Consider the following 22797-nt stretch of genomic DNA (forward strand, 5'->3'; position numbering starts at 1 on the left):
GTTGTGGTTTCTGCCCAGCCCACACAGCAGGAGCTGGGGAGACTTTATTCGTTTCAGGGGAAAGTGACAACAGGAATGAGAGAAGTGTGAAAGTGAAAGGAAGGGGCAATACTAAGATGAGAACAGCCTGAACAAAGTCTAGTACAACACTGCAGCCATCCAGAGCTTGAGGGAGGGGAGGTCCATCACCACCAGGCCCTGTGGGCCAAGCACACCCACGTTTCTTCTCTCGTCAGATGTGATGAAAAAGGGAAACTTGGGACTCTGGAGCACCAAGATGGAGCGAGACGGTCAATACTGATGGACTTGCAGCTAGCACCATGGCAGCCCTGCCTGGTCTGGGGAAGCTGGCAGGAGGCGATGGTACCTGGGGGGGGCAGACTGCCCACCTCCCACTTCTTCAGAGGACTGTTTCCTGCCCTTCGCACCATCATCACGTTGGGCCCGGCACTCATGTCCCTGCACTTGGAGTGAGCCCAGGGACACAGGGCAGACACTGGGCCTGCAGATGCTGCTGCAGCTGAGCCAGAAAACATTTCAGGCAGGAAAAGCAGGTGCACACATTCACACAGGCCTCTGGGCACTCCACCAGCCAGAATGAGACCAACTCCTTGACCTGGGAAGTCAAGTCCCAGCGGGAAGGGCTGGAAATCGCACGTGGTCAACTTCTCAGCTCTCTCTGCTCCCCAAACCCTGGCCCTAGGCTTGCTTTGTCATCACATCCCAAGGCCAGAGGGCTGCTGCTGTCCCCAACTTGGCCCTGCCAGAAGAGGGATAGGGGTGGCTGGCATGATGGGTGAGGGGAGCATGAGAATGTGCGGAGGCCTTGGAGGGAGAGGACTGGCAGTTAACAGGAAGGCTCTCTATACCTGGCTCCCCAGTGTTCTGCCTCTGGCACTCAGCACAAGGAGCCAGGCTTTGGGGAGACTTTGCAATCACCGCCCCCAATCCTGGTCCATTTTCCCCAGGTAGCTTTCTTGGAACTCACCTTGACCCCTCCTCAGCCAGCAGCCTCCACCTCCAGGGGCAAAGGAGCTGGAAGGCAGTCCTGAACTGGTGGGAGCTGGGGTCCCATCAGCCAGGCCCCGTCCCTCACAGGAAGTGAGATGAGGTGATACCATGGATGGTGACTAAGGCCCCAAAGTCCCTGCCTCTCTGCCTCCCCAGAAACCTCACAGCCAGGCCAGCCCCCGGAGCAGAGCCTGTGTAAACACGCCCAGGAGGGGAGGAGGGGTTGCTACATATGAGAAACAGTTAAAAATAAATTTAAAAAGCACCACTATGTCCTGTGCTGGTCTCCACAGCCCCAAGTCTCAGCTCAGGAAGGGTGAGTGCTGGGGGATTATCAGCTGGGGCTCGGCTCCCTCCCCTGCAGACAGCAAGCAGGTAAGAGCTTCATTTTGCTGTGTTCTCCATGGAGGGCTCTGGGAAAGGATCCTGCAAGTTGGAACCTCTAAAGACTCCAGAACCAGGAGTGTTCTCATATCTACTCCCCTCAAACCCTGTCATTCCCGGGAAGCTCCCAGGGGTGGCTGAGGCCACGCCCCTGCTCATTAACGGCAGCATCCAGACTCGGAAAGGACCTAGTTTCAGCCTGGCACCTCCCAAGGTGAGCCATCTCTTCTTAGGCATAGTGGGAACATGGAGACCACACCACCCCCACTCCCTGAAAGCTGGGATGGGATGGTGAGTCAGGGGTCACCATGTGCCTATTATTAGTCTGGCTGGAGTTAGGCACCTCCCAGGGCTCACTGACCCCAGGAGGAACTTGGGGAGGCAAGGGACTGACCAGCTAGCCTCCCAGGGTGCCTCTGGCCGGGCCATGCTGGATCTGGCTCTGGGTCAAGCGCTGCTGGTTTGAAGAGCTGCCAGCCTGTGGCGCCTTCCCTGACAGGCACTCTCATCAGCAAAGGCATCCCTGGCTCTGCCTTCCCTTCCTCTTTCTTTGCTTCGAAGGCACCATCCATCTCCCTGGCAGGCCGAGAGCTACACTGTCTGTTCTCCACACCACCCCTGCTGCTGACCCAGCAACTCCAAAGGGCCTCTGGTTTGTCCCGCTCTGGGAGGGGACTCAGTGGCTTTTCCTTCTCCTCAGCTGCAAGGATCCTCCCCCGGCCCAGCCCAGCTCTGGGGAACAGGACTTTCCTACACCCCACCTCAAAGCATCTTGGTGGACTTCTCCCCAGCACGAGCTCTCTCTACTTCAGGGATTGCAAACTGGCATCCTCTTTTGCCAGTATTGGGTTTTTAAGTTTTTATGGAAGTGATCACCAGCATTTCAAAATTCTATTTCACATAAAAAGTCAGAATTCTGGCCTCTGACAAAGCAGATAGTCTGGCAACACGGGGCTGGCACTGTAAGAACAGCTGAGCAGCTGTGGCCCCTTTAACAGGGTGTGCCCTCTTCGGGTAGCCAGAGTCCCCACGCAGCCCTGCAGCTCTCCTTCTCTCCATTTGCTGGCCCTGTTGGCCTTTGAGTTCACAACCCTAGTTCTGATCTTCCTTATGTAGACCCCCAGCCCTTCTGCAGCCTTACTGGCAGCTGCCTCTAGTGGCCTTACAGCCTCTCAGTAAAACAACAAAACCTTAATGGTCATCTCATCCATTTACCCTTCCATAACCCGAATCATTTCTACCTTTCTACGCCTCCTGACAAACAGCCATCTAGTCTTTGCTGTAGGCAACCCATTACTCCTCAAGCAGCCTGATCCTAAACTCTCCCCCACATCCCTTTCTCACTTGCATCCCCCAGTTCCCAGCTGTCCCTCCTCAGTGGCTGCACTGCACCCTTTCCCTGCACCTCCTTGTTGCTTAAGCCTCCAGAACCTACCCCCGGCTCTGCCAACCTCTCTGCATCCTCTCACTTTCCCACCAGGTATCTCATGCTGACGGGCAGGCTGGGGACAACCCCAGGTGCCTAGGTTCTTCCCTGCCAGGACCCTGATGCCCTGCCACAAGTGACTGGCCCAGCCATCATTGCAACCCCAAGCCAAGATGGGCTGTTAAAGGATGCAAGGCAGGCAGGCCTGGGACACAAGCATCCTAGTCTGGTCTTGATTTCCCCAGCAGGGGCTCCTGGCACTGCCAGGGGAAAGACCCAGGCCAAAGCATCCCACCCCATCAACCCATGCCCAGCCACAGCTCCTGGACTGGTGCCCAGGGTCTGCTCAACTCCCACAGCCATGCTGGCCTCAGTGCCATTCTGGGTCCTCCACCAAGCCCAGACTCTCTGCAGGGAGCCCATGGGCTAGAGCAACAGGCAGAGCTGGGACTGAGCAAGTAGACTCGGTTAGGCCCTGGGAACTTTCTGCTCAGAGGTCCTTCCCTGGGCTCTCCCATCACCCCTCCACTGCCCACACAGCACTGCCCATGGGGACCTCCAGGGCCTGAAGGCTCTCCTAGGCCATGAGCTCATGCTCTTGGGGGCAGATGTGGCCTGTGCCAAGCTCCTGGTTAATGGAACAAACCTTTCTCAGGAGGACTCCTACCCTGCTTCCCTTTCCCTGGGTCAAGATTCTGCCAGGGCAGGCAGAACTGGAGAAACATCTCCATCCCACCCCCACCCCCCACCACGGGCCTGGTAAGGCTGGGAAATTTCCCACTGATAGGATGCACTGAACTCCCAGAGAGAAGCCAGGGGCAGAGGCACCAGCAGAACCAGCAATCTCTCTCACCTGGCTCCATGGCACATGGATCTCCTAAGCACTGGCCTTCCCGCTATCAGCAGATCCATTTGGACTGTTTTCCCCAAATACCTTAAACTTCAGTTGTAGAGTTAAAAACTCCAAATAAAATACTAACGGCCTCTAGGCCCAAAGTTAGGGGGCTTGGCTCAGTGGGAGCAGGAGCAGCTTGGGGGGCTGAGCTGGAACACACTCTTGCTGTAGCCTCTTGCCCTGCCTCGTCACCAGCCCTGCCTTCCCCCAGGCATGAGGCTGGTTCCAGCAGGTGGATCCTGACCCCTAGGAGTGGGTGGGGCCTGGGGTGCTGGCATCCGCCTCAGACCCGAATCTGGTACCCATTGAGGTCTGGCATGGCTTTGGGCTCTGAAGGCTTCTTGTCACCAGAGGGCCTGTGGGGAGGAAGAGAGCAGAGCAGGAGGAGAGTGAGTGGTCTGTTAGGGAGATGGAGTTGGGGAGCCAGCAGCGGCTGCCTGGTGGCTTCCCAGCCACATTCTCCAAGCAGCCCTCCAATGCACAGCACATGCGTGTGGAAGTGTGTTTTTGGATGCCCTGGCCTGCCTGTGCTGTCTGAATGTGGCCCTGGCTCGCTCTCACAGGCTTGCTCTCTGCTGGAGGCTGGCTAATCTGGCTGCAGTTGGTAGGTAACAGCTTAAAGTACAAATCTCTCTGAGGGGAATCTGTCATCTACAAAAGCCTCTTAGATAAAAGTCACAGATGATGGATATTTTGGTGCCAGAGGTCTGCTTAGTACCCCACCCCTGAATTCATACCAGAGAGGTGACTCCTGAATGACAATTATATTTAAAGCAGGAGTCAGAGTGATGTGTAGGAGCTGAAATCAGAGGAGGAGAGCTGGTATTTCAATGGCTTGTTCTTGCTACCTAGATACAGACAAAAACCAGACTCTTGGGTGGGGGGCAAAGTTATGTTCAAAGCCAGCTAATATTCAGGCCCTCCCCCATGGCATTCCTGGGAGGCTCACTGCCTTGCAGGGCCCCATCCTTTCCACCTTTTCTCTCACATAACCCATGCTCAGACTAGTGGGCTAGCAGAGTTTGGTTTCTCCGGGGAAGGGGAACTGCCTTGCTATGGGAAATGTCAATACACAAACCCCTAAACCCACCATCCCAAGTCACCTCCCCTGGGTGGGAGCAAAAAAGAGAGAAGGGTGGGAAAGAGGTACAAAAAAAGAGGGATACACACGATGAGAGGAAAGGAAAAAACCCTCTTTGGACCCACCCAGGCATGATCCCTCTCTCACCGTCTTTCGCTGCGGCTGTTCCTGCGGTGGGGGCTGGACTGGGCCCGCTGCGGAGAAGAAACATCCTTCTTCCGGTCCTTGGTAGGAGAGGGAGGGCCCGTCCCTTTGCCAATCTAGGTGCAGAGGAGGAAGCAACAGCATGACTCCAGGGCTGCCCTGGAGCCCAACCTCCCCTTCCAGGAGCCACAGGTCCCTGGAGGCTGCCTTGGGGAAGGCCCAGGGAACCTCAATCATGGCTCTGCCCTGTCTGGATCTTTCCCAACCTATTTCCCAGGCACTAAAGCTGCCAGGGCAGGAGTTTCTCCATGGGGCTGTCCAATCCCTGTGGGCCCTTGAAGGCAGAGTGGAAGTGGGGGAAGTCACTGAGATATCATAATATTGCAAAAAGTCCCCCAACAAAGGCCAGGTAAACGTGCCAGTTGTGGGAGCAGCCCATGCTGAACTTGGGGCTGAGATCCCACTCATCCCATAAGGGTGATGCTGGTTATTTCCAGCCATTGAGAAGTCAGATTGGTAGCTCTAGCTCTGCTTAAGAAAAAAATGGTAGCCAGACGTGGTGGCTCACGCCTGTAATCCCAGCACTTTGGGAGGCCGAGACGGGTGGATCATGAGGTCAGGAGATTGAGACCATCCTGGCTAACACAGTGAAACCCCATCTCTACTAAAAATACAAAAATTAGCTGGGCGAGGTGGCAGGCGCCTGTAGTCCCAGCTACACGGGAGGCTGAGGCAGGAGAATGGCGTGAACCCGGGAGGCGGAGCTTGCAGTGAGTGGAGATTGCGCCACTACACTCCAGCCTGGGCGACAGAGCCAGACTCCGTCTCAAAAAAAAAAAAAAAGAAAAAAAAATGAGAAAAACAAAGGAGTCATCCTTTACATGGCACCATCAGTTTGACTTGAGTTTTCAAAACACAGGAGCGCTGGAGAGGGGCAAGAAACAGAGGAGTGTTTAGCACTGAATAGGCTGGGAATCCATCGCAGCTCTAAATACTAGGTAACTATTGGCTCTCACCCTAGATCCAATCTGATGCCTTGAAGACACAATAGCAAACTGAGCAGCAAGAGCCAGGGTGCTGGGGGACCCAGAGCTAGGTGGGGAGCAGCAGCTCTCTAACACAGGGTTGGCTGTAGCCTGCCTCTGCCCTAGGAGAAGGCTCTGTCACCCCAGGAGATCTTGGCCTAGGGCTGGCAATGGCTAGGGCAGCTGTAGCTCTTACAAATCCCTGCCAGGACACCTGCAGGCACCTGCAACACACCTGGCTTCCCATCAGGAGGCTGAGCTCCAGTCCGATCTGCCTCTCACTGCCTGTGAGCAAGACTCTGAGCTTCCAACCCTGAAAATGGAGCTACCACCTACCACCCGCTGTGAAGAGAAGCAGTGCACTTGGCAGCGCAGAGGTCGGTGGCTGAGGAGGAGGCTCCAGGCTGCCTGGAGGCGCAGTCACAATACAGCAGTGACTGAGCTATGGGGATACCCAGCAGGGGGCCCTGGTAGCTCCAGGAGAACCGAGGCAGAGGTCAGAATTCTGCCTGCTGAAAGGCTCTAGGGCTCAACAGCTCAACCCAGCTGTTTTGGGTACAACAGCCCCCAGCCCACTCCCCATCGCCTCCTGCTCAAGTGTGCATGGGAAGAGGAAGAAGGAACACCGCCCTCATTGTCTTCCACATGGTCTGACTTCCCTTTCTTCTGACCTCCCCCTAGTCCTTTAATGGTTGCTAGGGATGGGGGGCAGAGTCAGGATGCCTTACAGGAGGAGGGGGGAGGCTGCCCATCACAGCACCCAACCACACCCTCCAGACAGGCGGTGATTCCCCACCAATGACCTTGACTGCAAAGTCCCCTTCTCCATGTGCCCAGCACCTACCACCATCCAAACCCAGCCCACCCACCTCCTCCCTCCGCAGCCGTCCCGGTCTGCCCTCCCCAGGGGACCACCTGAACGATATTGACCACTAAGCAAGGCCCCAGCACCCTAGTCCTCCGAGAAGTTCCCCAGTCCTCTCAATCCTACATCGCCTCTGCTGGGGCAGGGGAGGGGGCAAGGGCGCGGAAGGCGGGCCGACCTTGAGCCGCATGTCGCGGGCGTGGCGCTCCAGCTCCTTGCGGAAGTCATCGCGGCCCAGGCGCTCCACGTCCAGCACCGAGTGCTTCCACTCGATCTGCTCCACGCTGTGCGGGTCGTGCGACACGCTCTGGCCCAGCTTCACCTTCTTGAGCACGTGCCAGCAGCGACCGTAGGCGGCCTCGAAGTCCAGCACGAGCTCGCTGAGCGTGCGGAAGGCGGGCGGCTTGTACATCAGGTCCTCGCGCCGGCTCATGCCCAGCGCGCCGTAGCGGCCCGCGAAGTTCACCCCCAGCACGATGTGGCGGAAGTAGTTCCCTGAGAAGTAGGTCTTGAAGCTGATGGGGAAGCGCTCCAGGGTGGGCATGCTGTTGGTGAGGTAACTGGCCGGTGCCCCGCTAAGGAAAGAGCCGGGAGAAGCACGGGCCAGCACAGCGGGAGGGACTGGGACCGAGAGCCACGGGGTCCAGGCGCCGCCTGCCTTGGGGTGCAGACACCCGCCCTGCTTATCTCCACACACCTGACGTCTCCTCCTGGTATTCCTGCCATCTAGCATTGAGCCTGGTATCCAGCAGGAGTTCAAAATAAAGGGAACCTCGAATAGGCACCGGACTTCCAGGGATTTGTGGCCACCGCTCTAAAGTCAAGCAGGGCTTTTGCCACACTGCAGGGCTTTTCAGAGCCTGGTGGCCCAAGATCGGAGGAGAGGCCTTGCCTCTCCTGCCCCACTGCCTCCTCCTCCACCCCCCACCTCCGCACACACACAGGCCGCAGACAGGCCTCTGGGTTTTGTTTCTCCTTCACACATGGATTTCCTCACAGATGCAGGCAGTTCTGTTCAGTCACCCTTCTCTTACCCCCGCCCTGTCCTCTCCCCATATCCACAGGCACCCCTGCCTCTGGCCCTTCAAATATAATCACGTGCACTCCCGAGGCCTGGGAGGTGCCTCCAAGCCACCCCCAGCCCACTCCCGCCTCCTACACCTCTGCTCCACCTGCTCACCTCTCCAGTCCTCGGGGACTCCCACCTGAGTTTCTCTCACCCGCCTTTCCCCTGCCCGCCAAAGCTGGCTCCCCCTCAGGCCTGAAACTGAGCCTGCGCCACCCTCCACCTCCTCCCCCGCACTCACCAGGACCAGCGTTTACCACTTCTTTTTCCTTACTTATTTTGTCTCCTCCACTAGAGCACGGGGCCCTTGTCTGTCATGTTCTTCAGGGCCCAGCATCAAGCCGGGCACACAACAGTTACTCAATGAAAGTTCTTGAACAAATGGGTAGAAGCAGATGAATGGACAGAAGCATGCAGCAGACACCATGTCCAGCGCTGTGCTGTGTCTCACGGCACCGGCTCAGCCCACTGTCCTAACAACTCTACACACTGCCACTATCCCTCTTTGCAGAGGAGGACTCCCAGGCTCAGAGATGTTAAGGAACTTGCTTGGGGGTCACACGGTGAGTAAGTGGCCCAGCCATGACTGAAGTCCAGCTCAGCCTGACCTCAAAGTCTGTGCTGAGACATTATGCCACCGTCCCTCCAGCGCTACCATCATTCCACCAATGCTTACTGATCCTGACTCCTTGTAAGTGACCAAGGACACAGCGATGAGAAACACACAGCTCTGCCCTGCAGAGGCTCCGAGTGCGGTGAGGACAAGACGTGAGAACCATCGAGAGCCATGTGCCCGAGGGAGCTGTAGGGACACTGAGAAGGAACCCCTCACCCAGATGGGGGCTGTTCCCATTTTCTTCCTGCCCACAAGCCACCAGGTGACCCCTGAAAGGCTTTGAGACCATAGGACCCTGCCTGGAGTGACTTCTGTGTATGCTCCTGGGGAAGGGGACCAGTCTCTCTCCTATGAGGGTGGGAGCCTCCACTTTGGTGTGTGGCCCCTGAGGAAGAAGTGAATGTGAAGACATGAAGGAGGCACTGGCCGCAGCCTGAAGTTCTTGGGTGGCCTCAGGCTCATCCTAGCAAAGAATCCTATAAACAGGGCAAGGCTGTCGGGCTCCTGAAACGGGCCTGCCCTATTAGCAAATGCCTGCCGGACCTCTGCGGGAAGAGCACCCGCCGCCTCTTTGTGTGAACTTCAGGCAGGCATGTCTGTGTAGGGGGTGGGGATGGACCCCTGGATCACCGTCTTCCCAGGACCTGTCCTCAGAAGGGACTCCTGTTCCATCAGGCTCCCTCCCTCTCACCCACTTGGCTCCCACCTAATCTGTGCTCCTCTGCAGTGCTGAGCCCAGTGGGCTGCCTACCCCAGGGGTGCAGGCAAAATGTTGAAAAAGCTGGTAAAGAATATGGGCAGGGTGGGAAGAGATGAAACAGAATTGACCTTGAGTTGGTGAAGCTGACTAACAGGCGCACAGGAGTTCATGATGTTCTATGTTTCACGTGTATTTATGACATTTTTAATAATAAAATGACTGAGAAGAAAAAGTAGGGCTCAGGCACTGACCAGTTAGGATGGAGAACCAGCCATCAACACTTCCTCCTCTCCCGCTGCTTACTGTGGGGCTGGGGAGGGCAGCCTCTCCTGGTGGCTGGTCTGTCTCCAGGGCTATCCTGGTGACTCAGCTACAGGCCCCACTTCTGCCCTTTGGATTGGAGGCAGGGATGTGACTGGAAAACCTTGTGGGGTTTTTTAAAAGCAGTTTTGCTTTAATATCTCATCCAGAAATCAACATGTTCTGGAAATGCCAACATCTGGGCATTCCAACTGTGCCTCCCAGACTATATGGTTCTTGGAAATGGTACAACAGCCTTTGTGAGACACTATGCCCTGATTTGGGGTTCAGAAAACAGGGTCCCTGTGTCCACGTGACTCAAAAAAGAGCTGCCCAGTAAGCCTGGGAAGATAGCAACTGAGAGGTGGGGTACTGGGCCTCCGGGACTCCTCCATTTTGTGGGGGGCTCTTCCACTTTAGGGGGGACTTCTCCATCTTGGGGCCAACCAGATGACTGCATATGGGAGAGCCTTGGAGCCCATCAACCTCCCCCAACCTCACTTTCGGGGCAGGAAGCTGAGGCCCAGAGAAGCCCGGACCCCTCCCCTCCAGGCGAGGAAGGATACATTCCCAGGATCACGGCTTCCAGGCATTTGATTGGCAGGGCCTCTTTGGTCATTTCCTTGGCCAGGTCCATCAGCCTGTGGGAAAGGGAGGCAGGGCAGTAAGGACAGTGCCTCCAGCCCCTTCCAGGGGAGTGTGAGAAGGAGGGGACAGGGTGGACTAGAAATGCTAGAAGGACAGAGGCTGCCCCCTAAGCTGCTCTGAGCTCAGGCCCGGCACCTCCCTCCACACTCCCAACAGAAGCCTGGAGCCTGAGGGGGTGGGAAAGAGGCGGCCACTGCTGACAGGAAGGAGGTCCACTCTCCCTCCTCTTCCCTCCTTTCACTTCCACCTCCCACGCCTGGCTCTTGCTCCAAAGAGCTTTGGGGGAGGGCAGCAGAAGTTGGGGGCAGGACCTTGACCGCCACCAGGCTGGGGCCTTCTGGGAGGTAGTGTGGGGAGGAGGGACGTCAGCATCGATCTCCTCCCTTCTGAAGCACCGTGGACACCCCTGACCCAACCAGGGCTTCTCCCAAGAGCTTGTTAACGGACTGTAACTGCCTCCCCGCAGCTGCCTGGGCCTGGATGTGGGATCTTAGGCAGATAGTTGTGTGCCGACTTCCGGATCTGCTCCTGAACTTGGAATTCAGGCCATTTTAAGACAGCCTTTCCCTGAGGCCTGGTTCCTCCCTCTGTCCCCAGCCTGGGGATTCAGCCTGGCCACTGGCTTTGCTCGGGAGGGCACCTGGACTCCTCCATGCCAAGTAAGGCTAGAGTGGGCCCCCAGCACACAGCAGCCACTGGCCAACAAGAGCAAAGCTTTGGGGATAGGGAGGGTGGACTCCACTCAGGGCACTGGAGAGGGCGTAATTAAGTAATTTTGCTAATAAGCCATTTAAATGCACTTTCACAAAGAAGCAAACACATTATATATGGGGCAAGATGTAAAATTCACATGAAATTTTTTTTTTTTTGAGACAGAGTCTCGCCCTGTCACCCAGGCTGGAGTGCAGTGGCATGATCTTGGCTCGTGGCAACCTCTGCCTCTTGGGTTCAAATGATTCTCCTGCCTCAGCTTCCCAAGTAGCTGGGATTACAGGTGCCCGCCACCACGCCCAGCTAATTTTTTTTATTTTCAGTAGAGAAGGGGTTTCACCATGTTGGCCAGGCTGGTCTCAAACTCCTGACCTCGTGATCTGCCTGCCTTGGCCTCCCAAAGTGCTGGGATTACAAGTGTGAGCCACTGTGCCTGGCCAATTCACATGAATTTTTAAAGCCCAGGGGTCTTAAGCCTGTGGGCATCTTTGGGCTAAGCCCCTAGACTTAGCTGTGGCATTCACTCTTCACTCTCCTCTGCCCTCGGGGCTTCATGGGCAGAAACTTTCCCGGAGAAGTGAATTCAGGCAGGGAGCTACGCACAGGGTGGCAGGATGGGAAGTGACAGATGCAACATTCTCTCCAGGGAGCTCCCTGTTCTCAGACCCTGGGCCTTCTACTCAATGCCCAAAAAAGAGTCCAGGGAGTAAGGCAAATGGGGTGACCATGCAAGTACCGTGCAATGGGGACCAGCAAGGGGGACCAGCAATGGGGAGAGCAGCAGCTGCAGAACAGAGAAGCGGGAGGGCTCTCTCCTGCAAGGTCCACCTCTCACTAAAAAACAAAAGATCTGAGGCTCACCTACAGTCCACCTAGGACCACCCTCTCTCCTGGCCAAGGCAGGAGCTGGGGGCGGGCTCTCTCCCACTCTCTAGCTCAGCATGGACCTGGGATTTCCTTTTCATCAAGGCAGCCCTGGCTGTTCATCTCAGCCGAATTTTCCTCTTTATGACATCCTTAAGGCCCCATGGTGGCACCTGCCCCAAAGGCTGGCTTCCTTCCAAAGAGTCCCTGACTGCCCCATAAACTTCCACTCCAAGGCTCACTACAGGGCTTTCAAGAGGCTCCAAGCCAGCCCTGGGGCAGAGGACTGGCCTCCCCACACTTACCCTGTCAGAGGTCTGCTCTTCTTAATTTCAAAGAACTGTGTCCCTGTGTGATTGTACCTGCGGGCATGGGTTAAGGGCTTCCTAGCTTGGCCTGAAGGAGGTTGACCCTCTCTCCCTGCCTTGAGACAAGCTCAAGAGCCAAGTCTCCTGGAGGGGAGATGGGGGCACAGCATGAATGCTTCTCCCCACCTCACGCCCCCTTCACTTTCCCTCTCCCTCACCCTCCTTGGCTTTCTCCCTTGTTCTCCCCTGGCTTCCCTTCTTAGGACAAGAGACATGGAGCAGGCGGCCGGTCTCGTGAGGGCCAGAAAGAGGCTGTGGCTGGGAACAGCTCCCTGCAGCACTTCATCTTCCAACCAGCTGAGAAGCCACAGGAACTGAGAGGAGGCTAGGGTAGGGGGTCCACTCCACCTTTAATTGCTCCTGAGCCAGCCACCTGCCTCACTGGACCAGTTTCCCCACTGGCATAGTGAGGAGCTGGACCTGATTTGCAGTCATTGGCCTGGCTTCCCCCAACTGGCCTGGCTTCCCCCAACCCAGGATCCATGCCTAGCTCTCCCATCTCTGATCTCTGCGGCCAGAAGCCTGGGAGACAGGACCCAGAACACACAGCTCTGGGGCAGGGTACAGGGGCTGGAGGGCCCAGAGCAGGGACACAGGGGAATCTGGACCCAAGGGAGCCCGGCTCTTCCCCTGCTGGCCTCCTGCCAGGGAAGAAAAAGGAGAACCAGGAGAAAATTCTAGGATTCCGAAGTTACCTCCTGGAGCCTAAAATCCTTTTTCTCTGCCATTTTCCTCTTTATTCAACACCAGACTTTCAAAAGCCCCAAGGCAGCTCCCTCTCTCCCTCTCTGCTAGGGCTGGGTGGACAACAGAGCAGGAGATCTATCTAGACTTGGCTACCCCACCAGCAAGTCGCTCGGGACCCATTTCCCTCTCTTTACCCCGTCATATGGCAGGAGCGGGAGGTAAGTGGCAAGAGAGTACGGAGTGGGCCCTGCACTCATCAGACAAAATTCCTCCGACATCCAGGAGGGACACGGGCCATGTCCCACAGCAGCAGGGACCACAGAGATGCCATGTGAATGGCAGCCCTGGCATTGTGGAATGAGGTGGCTCTGCTGATACCTCTTCAGCTCTGTCTGGAAATGCCCACCACAACGGCCAGAAGGTGGCCATGACCCTTGACCAGAGAGGATACTGCAGCTCCCTGATGTAGCGCTGCACAGCTTCCAGGCGCTCAGGGACAGGTGTAGACGGCTGGAACGTAGGCACACTCGGTATGGGGATCTGGGGACAAAGAAAGAGCTCCGGTCATAAGAAGAGGCTCGCCCTGGAGCTTCCAGTCCACCAAACCCCCTACGACTGGCCTCAGAGGCACCCCACCCTGGGGAGGCGCAGCTTCCCCTCCCTCCCACTTGAGCTTCCTTTCTTGGCACCCCCTCGTTGGAAGACTCTTGCCAGGGCCCCAGCCCAGCCATTCCTTCCCTCCCGAGACTTAACAGTATTCCTCATTTGGAGCATATGTTGATATTCCAATTTTATGCTTCTTTAATAATTTTAGAAAAACAGGTTAATTCACTGACTGCTTTAAATTTTAAATATTCATTAGTTTCAAGACTTAAGAATATAATATTGGGGTTAAGTTCTTTTAGGTTTGAAGTTTGCTCTGGTTCAAGTGCCGGATCAAAGTTGGTGTATCCGGGGTCCCATCCTCTCAGGTGGTGCCCTAGGCTTCGGGAGTGGTCCCAAGGGGGTGAGCATCCTTGGTAGGGGGTATGACCCACCCAGTATTATGGGCATATGTACCAGGCCTTCCAGAGCACCAACTTGAACCGTCAAGGAGTCAGTCAGCGGTAGCAGGCCAGAAGGACATATTTTGGAACAGGTCTAGATGTAGCTCTGTTGCTGGGGCCTGCACAGGGGGCCTGGGTCCTCCTTCAAGTCTTCCCTTTCCTGCCAGCTCCACATCTAAGCAGTACAGGTTTCCAGGTACCCAGCCAGTCTTCCTCCCCAGAATGCACTTTCCAGTACCCAGCCCAGAAATGGCGGAGGAGAGAACAGGCAGAGCTTCCCAGTGCCTGGGAGCCCGGAGGCTGCTGAGGTAAGGTCGGGAACAGCTGACCCCCAGGCTTCCTTCAGCCTCCAGTCTCCAGAAAAGAGAACATTATGCCAGTGTGGGCCCCTCTCCAGCCAGGGGAGCCTGAATCCGGAGGTTTGGCTACAAGTCGGTGAGGCCGAGGAGGCCAAGAGATACATCAGCTAGGGTCCTCTGAGGTTTCAGAACAGACTTCCTTGGGTAGAAGAACCAGACTTCCAAGGACAAGGCCTACCCCTCAGAGCTCCCCCTTGGCCACCAGCACAGTAGCTATAAGTCTCCCCATGTAGAAAGGTCCCACCCCCTGCCCCCAAGCCTCCACTTGGCCCTCCAAGGCCAGACTGAGCCCCGCCACAAGGGAAGTGGGTAGGGCTGTGTAGGGAGGGAAGGATGAAGCTCTTTTCCTCCTTTCCTTGGGAGGCTCTCGAGTGGTGGAGATGCCAGCCCAGCTTTTTAAATAATGTGACCGCAGGGGCTGGGGCTCTGACAAGGAGGGAAGTGACACTCCAGTTATCACTGCACACTCATGTCTGGGGTGCTGCTGATGGCACAGGCACACGGGACAGTGTCTGACAGACACCTCCTCACTCTAAGGGGTGGAGACACAGAAGGGAAGGGGCCCTGGTCCAGAGCCACAGTGTCGCCTGCACTTCCTAGCCCTCCCTCCCATCTGCCTTCTCCTTCCTGTCTGGGCAGTCCCTAGCAACCTCACTGGCTGCCCTGACTCCTGAGCCGCTGACACCTCGGTCTGGAGGGAGCCATTTCCCTTTCACACTGCTCCCCCTCCCCAAATTGGCACCACCACTTACAGTCACCAGCAGGATAAAAGCCCGGGGTGGGGGGCTCCCCCTCTTCCTGTCTGGCCACCCTGTGCCAAATGCGCCCCAGGGCCTGGCCTCCCCATATCAAGCATATGGGGGTGGGGAGGTGGAAGAGGAATTAGAGGAATTACTTAGCAATTTACTTTAAATAGCATGGCACATCCACCCAGTCACCTGGTCTCTGCAGGCGGCAGCCCCTGCGAGGCAGGGAAGCAGGCAGATCATTCCTGCACACAAGTGAGGATCCAGTGACCTTGAGGAGCTTGGGATAAAGACTGTCACACACCCTTCCACAAGAAGCTGCAAACAGGGAGCTGCAGTCCCAGGACTGGATCATTCACCCAGAGCCAGGCCTGGGCCGGGGCCAGGCAGTACCCACGAGAGCACTGGCACTGGCTGTTCAGACAAAGGACCCAGGAGCTGGCTGCTCTGGGAGAAGGAAAAGTCAAGAAAATACCTGGGGGTTCAGAGGCAGGACCTTAAGGCCACCCTCCCCAAGGCTAGCTCTTTGACTCAAGTCACCCCACTGCAGGCAGCACCGACACCTTGTTTTCTGAATGTTCATTACCCACATAGACTCGTTCACTCAAACACAAATAAGAAAGATTCTGTATATGCAAACGATCAGGCCCACTTTAGGACTTGCTCCTCACCCTAACCTCCGAAACAGGACACAGAAGTCGGGAAATCCTTCCTCACTGTTGAGGGGTGGGGAGGGAACCTACAAGTGGGGCATGGTGGGGGAGTGGTAAAGCCACCAGATCTCCCCAGGGAGCACTCCTTCTCCACAGCCAAGGTCAAAGGTTCCCCCGGCCCCAGGAACCCCTACAGTCCTGAGTTCTACGGAGACATTCTCACTGGAGGGGTCTATTTCAGTCTAGCACAATGAGGCCTAGGGGAGGTGGGGAGAGCTTGCGGCTGGATGTGTGTGCCAAAAAAGTGTGGCCTAGAGAGCAACAGGGCTGAGTCTCCAACTAGATCGTCACTGTGGATATTCAGCTCTGCCATTTACAGTCATGACTTTATTTATTTATTATATATTTTTTGAGACAGAGTCTCGCTCTGCCACCCAGGCTAGAGCACAGTGGCGTGACCTTGGCTCACTGCAACCTTCATCTCCCAGGTTCAAGTGATTCTCCTGCCTCAGCCTCCCGAGTAGCTGGGATCACAGGCATGCGTGACCACACTCAGCTAATTTTTGTATTTTTAGTAGAAAAGGGGTTTCACCATGTTGGCCAGACTGGTCTCAAACTCCTGACCTCAAGTGATCTGCCCGCCTCAGCCTCCCAAAATGCTGGGATGACAGGCGTGACCCACCGCGCCTGGCCCAGTCGTGACTTTAGTGCCTCAGGCACTTCATTTATAAAGCGGGCACTAACACAGAATCAGCCTTACAGTGCGAATGAGATGCTGCAGGTCGAGGTCTTAGAGCAGGGTTTGGCACATAGCACAGACTTAATTCCTGTTCGCTGTCATCATTATCAGTGTGTCCCGAAGATATCAGTCCGCACATGCTGATCACGGCAGTTTCCCTTTTAGAGGAGATGTCCAGGCTGGGTGTAGTAGCTCATGCCTGTCATCCCAGCACTTTGGGAGGCTGAGGCAGCAGGATCACTTGAGCCTAGGAGTTTGAGACCAGTCTGGGCAATATAGCGAGACCCCACCTCAACAAAAAAATAAAAAAATTAGCCAGGCATGGTAGGGCACACCTGTAGCCCCAGCTACTCTGGAGGCTGAGGCGGGACTATCACTTGAGCTCAGAAGGTAGAGGCTTCTGTAAACCATGACTGTGCCACTGCATTCCATCCTGGTGACCAAGCAAGACCCTGTCTCATAAATAAATAAAAGGAAAGCACTCTGGAGTCATCATAAGTGACTAGAGGAGATGTCCAAATTCCTATTCTGCAGGAAAAGACCTTCAGCAGCTGGGTCTGGGGTCAGTGGTCACTAAGCTTTTAAAGGTGGTGGAAGCCTGAAACCTCAAGGAGAGACTCTTATCAAGGAGCCTAAGCTGTTGCTGGATATGGGATCTTTCTAGAAATTGTTGCCCTATAACATACTGGCATCATCCCTGTAATTACAGGCTGCTTCTCCAACGCGCTAGTGGGGTGTTGATGAACACTCACTCCTTGCTCCATTACTGGGTATCTATTAGAGGCACCTAATGAAGCATCCCAGGCTTTGCATCGTTAACTCCTCTAACATCCTCTTGATGGACAGTGCTATTAGCTCCATTTCACAGCTGAGGAAACTGAGGCACAAGAAGGTTGCCTGTCTCCCTCACATAAACAGTTATGGGAGATCAAGGATTTGAACAAGGTGGCTTTGACTCCAGAGTGCTCTCCTTTTATGACACCACCCTGCAGGGGTCCCAGACTCAACCACGTGCAGGGTCCAGGCAGGTAACATACACAGGGCAGGCGGGCCTGGTAGGTGAGTGGTGGAGATGGTGGCAAGATGGGGGAGTAGGACCCACTCCCCAGCGCCAGCTGACAGCTGCTTCGTGGGACTGCAGATTCCCATGTGTTCCCAAGTCGTCTTATTTTCTGAAAAGATGCCAAAAATCTGGATCTTTATGTGAGAAATCTCCCAATTTTAAATTTTGGCTCAAGTGGCCTTTTAAAGCATTGTACAGTCCCAACAAAACATTTCTTGAGCCCCAAACTGTGTGGCCGCTCTAGGGAATGCCCCTGTGCCAGCTCCAGTGGCATGGCCCCTAGGGATGGTAAGGATGGGGTCAGCTCACCCTGCCACTGGCACCCAGGCGCCCAACCCATGCTGCTTCTCTCCAAGGCCTGCTGGACTCCACTGCACTCTCAGACTCTAAGGGCACCTTTCTTTTTTTTTTTTTTTTTTTTTTTGAGACGGAGTCTCGCTCTGTCGCCCGGGCTGGAGTGCAGTGGCGCGATCTCGGCTCACTGCAAGCTCCGCCTCCCGGGTTCACGCCATTCTCCTGCCTCAGCCTCCCGAGTAGCTGGGACTACAGGCGCCCGCCACCTCGCCGGCTAGTTTTTTTGTATTTTTTAGTAGAGACGGGGTTCACCGTGTAGACCAGGATGGTCTCGATCTCCTGACCTCGTGATCCCCCGTCTCGGCCTCCCAAAGTGCTGGGATTACAGGCTTGAGCCACCGCGCCCGGCCTCTTTTTTTTTTTTTTGAGACGGAGTCTCGATTGGTCGCCCAGGCTGGAGTGCAGTGGTGCGATCTCAGCTCACTGCAAGCTCTGCCTCCCGGGTTCACGCCATTCTCCTGCCTCAGCCTCCCGTGTAGCTGGGACTACAGGCGCCCAACACCGCGCCCAGCTCATTTTTTGAAGTTTTTTAGTAGAGATGGGGTTTCACCATGTTAGCCAGGATGGTCTTGATCTCCCGACCTTGTGATCCGCCCGCCTTGGCCTCCCAAAGTGCTGGGATTACAGGCGTGAGCCACCGCGCCCGGCCTCTAAGGGCACCTTTCTACTCGGCCCAGGCAGAGGAGGGACCTCATGCAGACTCATGCGGTTTATCTGAGATCTGTGGTTTGAAGAGGGGGAAATTCAATTTTTTCCAAACCTCTCACAAAATTCCTTCCACCCTAGGGGTGGAAGTCTAGGGGTCCGTCACAACACAGCCCCCACCCCTAGACTTCCTTCATCCGTGTCCTTCCTGTACATGAGGACTGAAGATGACAAGATGACATTACAAACCAGTTACTAGTGAGCTCACTGAACTTTTTTTAGTTCCCAGGAGTGGTGACAGTTCTGCAGGGAACTATTCACACTCTTTTACGGCATGATTCAGATATAAGCCATCTGGAGAGCTGCCCAGCGTTTTCAGGTAGGAGCAGGGTGTGACTCTGGCCTCATCGGGACAACCGATCTGAGCAAAACCTAGTCTTCCCACTTGATAAAGGACATGAGTAAAGGTGATGGACATCTGGCTGGGCGTGGTGACTCACGCCTGTAATCTCGAGCGTGGTGGCTCACGCCTGTAATCCCAGCACTTTGGGAGGCTGAGGTGGGTGGATCACCTGAGATCAGGAGTTTGAGACCAGCCCGGCCAACATGGTGAAACCCCGTTTCTACCAAAAATACAAAAATTAGCCGGGCATGGTGGCGGGTGCCTGTAATCCCAGCTACTTAGGAGGCTGAGGCAGGAGAATCACTTGAACCCGGCAGGTGGAGTTGAGGTTGCAGTGAGCAAGATCATGCCACTGCACTCCAGCCTGGTGGAGAGAGTGAGACTCCGCCTCAAAAAAAAAAAAGGTAATGGATATCCAATAACCAGGTAATGGTTTGGGGCTTTACAGTCTGTCAAATACTTTAACACACAGTCTCTCATTTCATCTTCCCCACAATCAATCTCATTTTATTGATAAGAAAATTGCATCTCAATTAGGTGAAAGGCACCATATAGATAAGCAGGTGGCCCCATCAATGTCAGTATCCTTTGATGCAATACTTTCACTTTCAGAATCTTTCCCAAGGAAATAATCAGAAATGAACCCCCAAAATTATATTTTAGAATGTTCACCACAGCATTCATTTTAGGAATAAAACTGGAAAAAACATCCAACTATAGGGGATTAGCTAAATAAATGGTAAGTCAGTGCAGAGCGCATTTATGTGGCCATTCCAAATCAATCTACATTTTGTTTCCCCTGGAAACATTAGGCAGTATTTTAACCTTCAACCTTTGATTCTCTTTTTCTCAGAAGACACTTTCTGATGACTGTACCGATAACTTGGTAAAAACAAAACGGGCCACTTGTCCTCATGTCTAATTCATACTAACTTCCATTCTTCCTAGCCCTCTTCCTTCCGACCTGGGCAGGCAGGGCTAAGCACTGGGCTCTGAACTCAGTCCAAAGGGCTCTTTTTTTTGAGATTTCAGGCCTCTGCATTTGGCAAAGTGCCTCCTAGTCTTGATCATGTTTTTTTTTCTTTTCTTTTCTTTTCTTTTTTTTTTAAATATCAGGCATGTATTTCCATACAGCAGCGTACAGCACAGAAACTCTCAAATACCCTTTCATTCAGCAAACACACACACAAGTGCCTGTTCTGTGCCAGGCACACAGGAGGCCTTGGGAAGACAAAGATGAATGAGATACAGCCTCTGCTTTCGTTGGTGACACAACTGAAGGATAGCTGTCATGGAGGAGGAGTTACAGCCAACACAGAAAAATTATTTCATTGTATGCTTCTCCATAAGACCTCTTCTAATGTCCTTGAATCCAGTGTCCAACAGAGAAGAGGACCTGGACACTTCCCTCCACCACCACCCCCCCCTTCTCCTGAAGACCTGAAGTTGAATCTCAGTTCTGCCACTTACTGGCTGTGGGGCCTTGAGTTCCTACTTGAGTTTTCAGCTTTCTCATCTGTAAAATGGAAACCCAAATTGCACTTAACGTCACAAGGCTGTTGGGAGAACTCAGTGACATAATGCACAAAAATATTTTCTCAACATATGAAGCCCTGCATCTCCTTAGTCATTCATTACATTTGTCTGCTCATAGTTCTCTAGCTTGGCAAGTGTCATCAAGCAAATGAGACGTCAAGCCATCCTAGTGTGTTTGTTAGTTCTATCTGCTGCTGTCCCCTCCTGTAAAACGTGGGCATTTTAAAAGACAGCAGAGAGGACCTCCTGGAGACAGGTATGTGAACCTCCCTCCTATAAGGGCAGTGAGAGAAAGTTCTCCGAGACAGGTATGATTTCTCTGCATTTTAAATATCTTACCGAGCCAGTGGTCTCCTGCCCTGTGGGAGGAGAGTGTGGCTTTACTCTTAGCCCCAAGGTCACTAAAACACTAGATTGTGCTATCACCCCCGACCCCCAAGCCTCACCTTGGGCAGGTCTGTGGCCCCACGGATCCGTTGCGCCACCTTCTCTCCATCGGGGTGGATCTTGGCCACGTGTTTCCACATCCTTTCCCAGGTGGCCTCATCCACAGGTAGCCCACCCCGGTTGACAAAGAAGGGGACCCCTCCATCTCGCAGGTCCTCTTCCCCTTCCTCTTCTGGCTCCTCATCTCTCTGGGCTGAGGCTCCTTCGCTGGTCTCCAAACGCCTGACCCCAGAGGGGGCGGTGGTCACAGCGGATGTTGGAGTGGCACCACTGCTGCCACCCCCAACCACCTTCTTCCCCCCTGGCATCCCTAAATCCTCGAGGGGGTGGTGGAGGCGGGAAAACAGGTGGCTCACAAGAGGCCTCCCACACACCAGCTGCAGAGATAACACATGGCCAGAGTGCAAGGCGCCTTTAAGAAATCAGGGCGTGGCTCCTGTACAATAAACTACTACTTGATAAAAAAAATCAGTGCAATAAGGTGAAGTGGGGTCCGAGGGGGTGGGTTGTCTGGGGTCAGCCTTGGAGGCCTTGTTCTGTTTGAAAAATGGGACAAAGAGAACACACCCCACCTTGGCAGCCGTCACAAAGCACCCCCATCTAACTGCGAGAACAATGACGGGCAGCAGTGAGGGCTGGCAGAGCGGAGAAAAGTCGAAGGGAAACTGAGGCCAGACAGCTCGGACCAGCGGCTGCAGAAAGGACAGAGTCAAGGCACCGGTGCCCACTGGGCGCCCTGGGTCTCAGTTTCGGAGGGAACAAAACCCCCTACACAACTCTCGCACGCTCACATCTGCGCGCGCCCCAGGAGAGACCGAGGCGACTCCTGGCCGCGGGAGCTCCGAACCAGGACCCCCGGGCGGGAGAGCAGCGCTGGGGGACGATTTCTCCGACGCGACGAGACAAGTCCGGGAGCCAAGACTTGCAGCTGGCGGGGCGCGGGGAGGGGGCGCGCGCCGACGCGCACATTCCACGCCCGCGGCCAACTCCCCTTACAAAGTGGGCTTTGTCTGGGCCCCCTGTCCCCGCGTCCCCAGAAACAGCGGCGGAGTGCCCAGAAAGGGAGCGGGCGCGGCGGGGAGGCGAAGGCTGAGAGCGCCGAGGCCCAGCGGGTCCCCAGCCGGCCGCGTCTCAGCGGGAGGATCGCGAGCACCTGGCGCCGCGCTGCACCAGCCGAGCCATCGCAGGGCACGGGGCCCGCGGCTCAGCGGGACCAGCTCGGGCGGCTCGCAGGGGCCAGGCTGAGGTCACCGAGCGGCGGGCTCCGGCCGCGGGGTCGCTGCCTGGCACTGGCTGCAGCATGGGCGGTGGCGCGGCCGGGGCGGGCGGAGGATGCTCCGTGGCTGTTCGCTTGGGCTGCCGCTGCCCTGGCTGAGGGTGGAGGAAGGACCGCGGGGCGGGGACCGCAAGCCCGGAGGCTCACGCAGCCTCGGCCGGCGGATGTAGCTGCAGGCGAATGACAAAGCCGCGCTAGCGCGCGCTGCGCTGGTACCTGGGGAGCAGTCCGCCAACGCGGAGCCCACCAGCAGATCGCGGCTCGGCGAAGCTGGGGCCGCCGCTGCTGCAGCCCCGCCGCCCCTGGGCCCTGCTGCCGCCGACCGCGTCCCCTACCCGCCTGCCGCCCACCCGGCTCGACTCTGGCCCGCGCCGCGCATGCGCTCCGTCCCCCCCTTAAAGGGCCAGCGCCTTCGCGCCCCGTCCTCCGCCCCCCGCAGCGGTCCCTTTGGCCCAAGTTGGCCCAGGTTACCCCAAGGACGCCGGTGGGCATTCGCTCCCTCCTCACCCAGCTGTCAGGGCACCGGGAAGCCGGTGCGAAGCTGCGGAGGAAATTTTCAACGTGCCAAACGGAGCGCAAATCCATGGAGATTCCTAGTGCAGAAGGAATTCCTGCGGTGGGGAATTTCTTGAAAAGGATTCCTCGCAGGGGCCCTCAGCGGGTAGGACCGAGAGCACTGGCCTGGAAGAGTGGGATTCTAGACCAGATTCAGTGCCTGTGTTGCTTTGGGACGTTCAGC

General features: G+C 55.7%; 1 protein-coding gene across 2 annotated transcripts; it reads right to left on the bottom strand.

Moving 5' to 3' along the window:
* VASH1 (vasohibin 1) lies at positions 1-22428 on the bottom strand. Of its 2 annotated transcripts, XM_033187332.1 has the most exons (7): positions 20782-22428; positions 13243-13331; positions 12042-12098; positions 10080-10154; positions 7010-7391; positions 4945-5057; positions 1-4072 (listed from the first exon to the last, which is right to left on the bottom strand). In XM_033187332.1, exons 1-7 carry the CDS (start codon positions 21088-21090, stop codon positions 4000-4002), a joined length of 1098 nt encoding a protein of 365 aa, XP_033043223.1. In that variant the 5' UTR covers positions 21091-22428; the 3' UTR covers positions 1-3999. The 2 variants fall into 2 exon arrangements, with proteins under 2 accessions (XP_033043223.1, XP_033043224.1); XM_033187333.1 differs by lacking the exons at positions 1-4072; positions 12042-12098 and having other exon boundaries at positions 13170-13331; positions 20782-21428.
* Between the last annotated feature and the right edge of the window lie 369 nt (positions 22429-22797).

This window comes from Trachypithecus francoisi, unplaced genomic scaffold (assembly GCF_009764315.1).
Source record: "Trachypithecus francoisi isolate TF-2019V2 unplaced genomic scaffold, Tfra_2.0 Lachesis_group3, whole genome shotgun sequence".
Classification (NCBI taxonomy): domain Eukaryota; kingdom Metazoa; phylum Chordata; class Mammalia; order Primates; family Cercopithecidae; genus Trachypithecus; species Trachypithecus francoisi.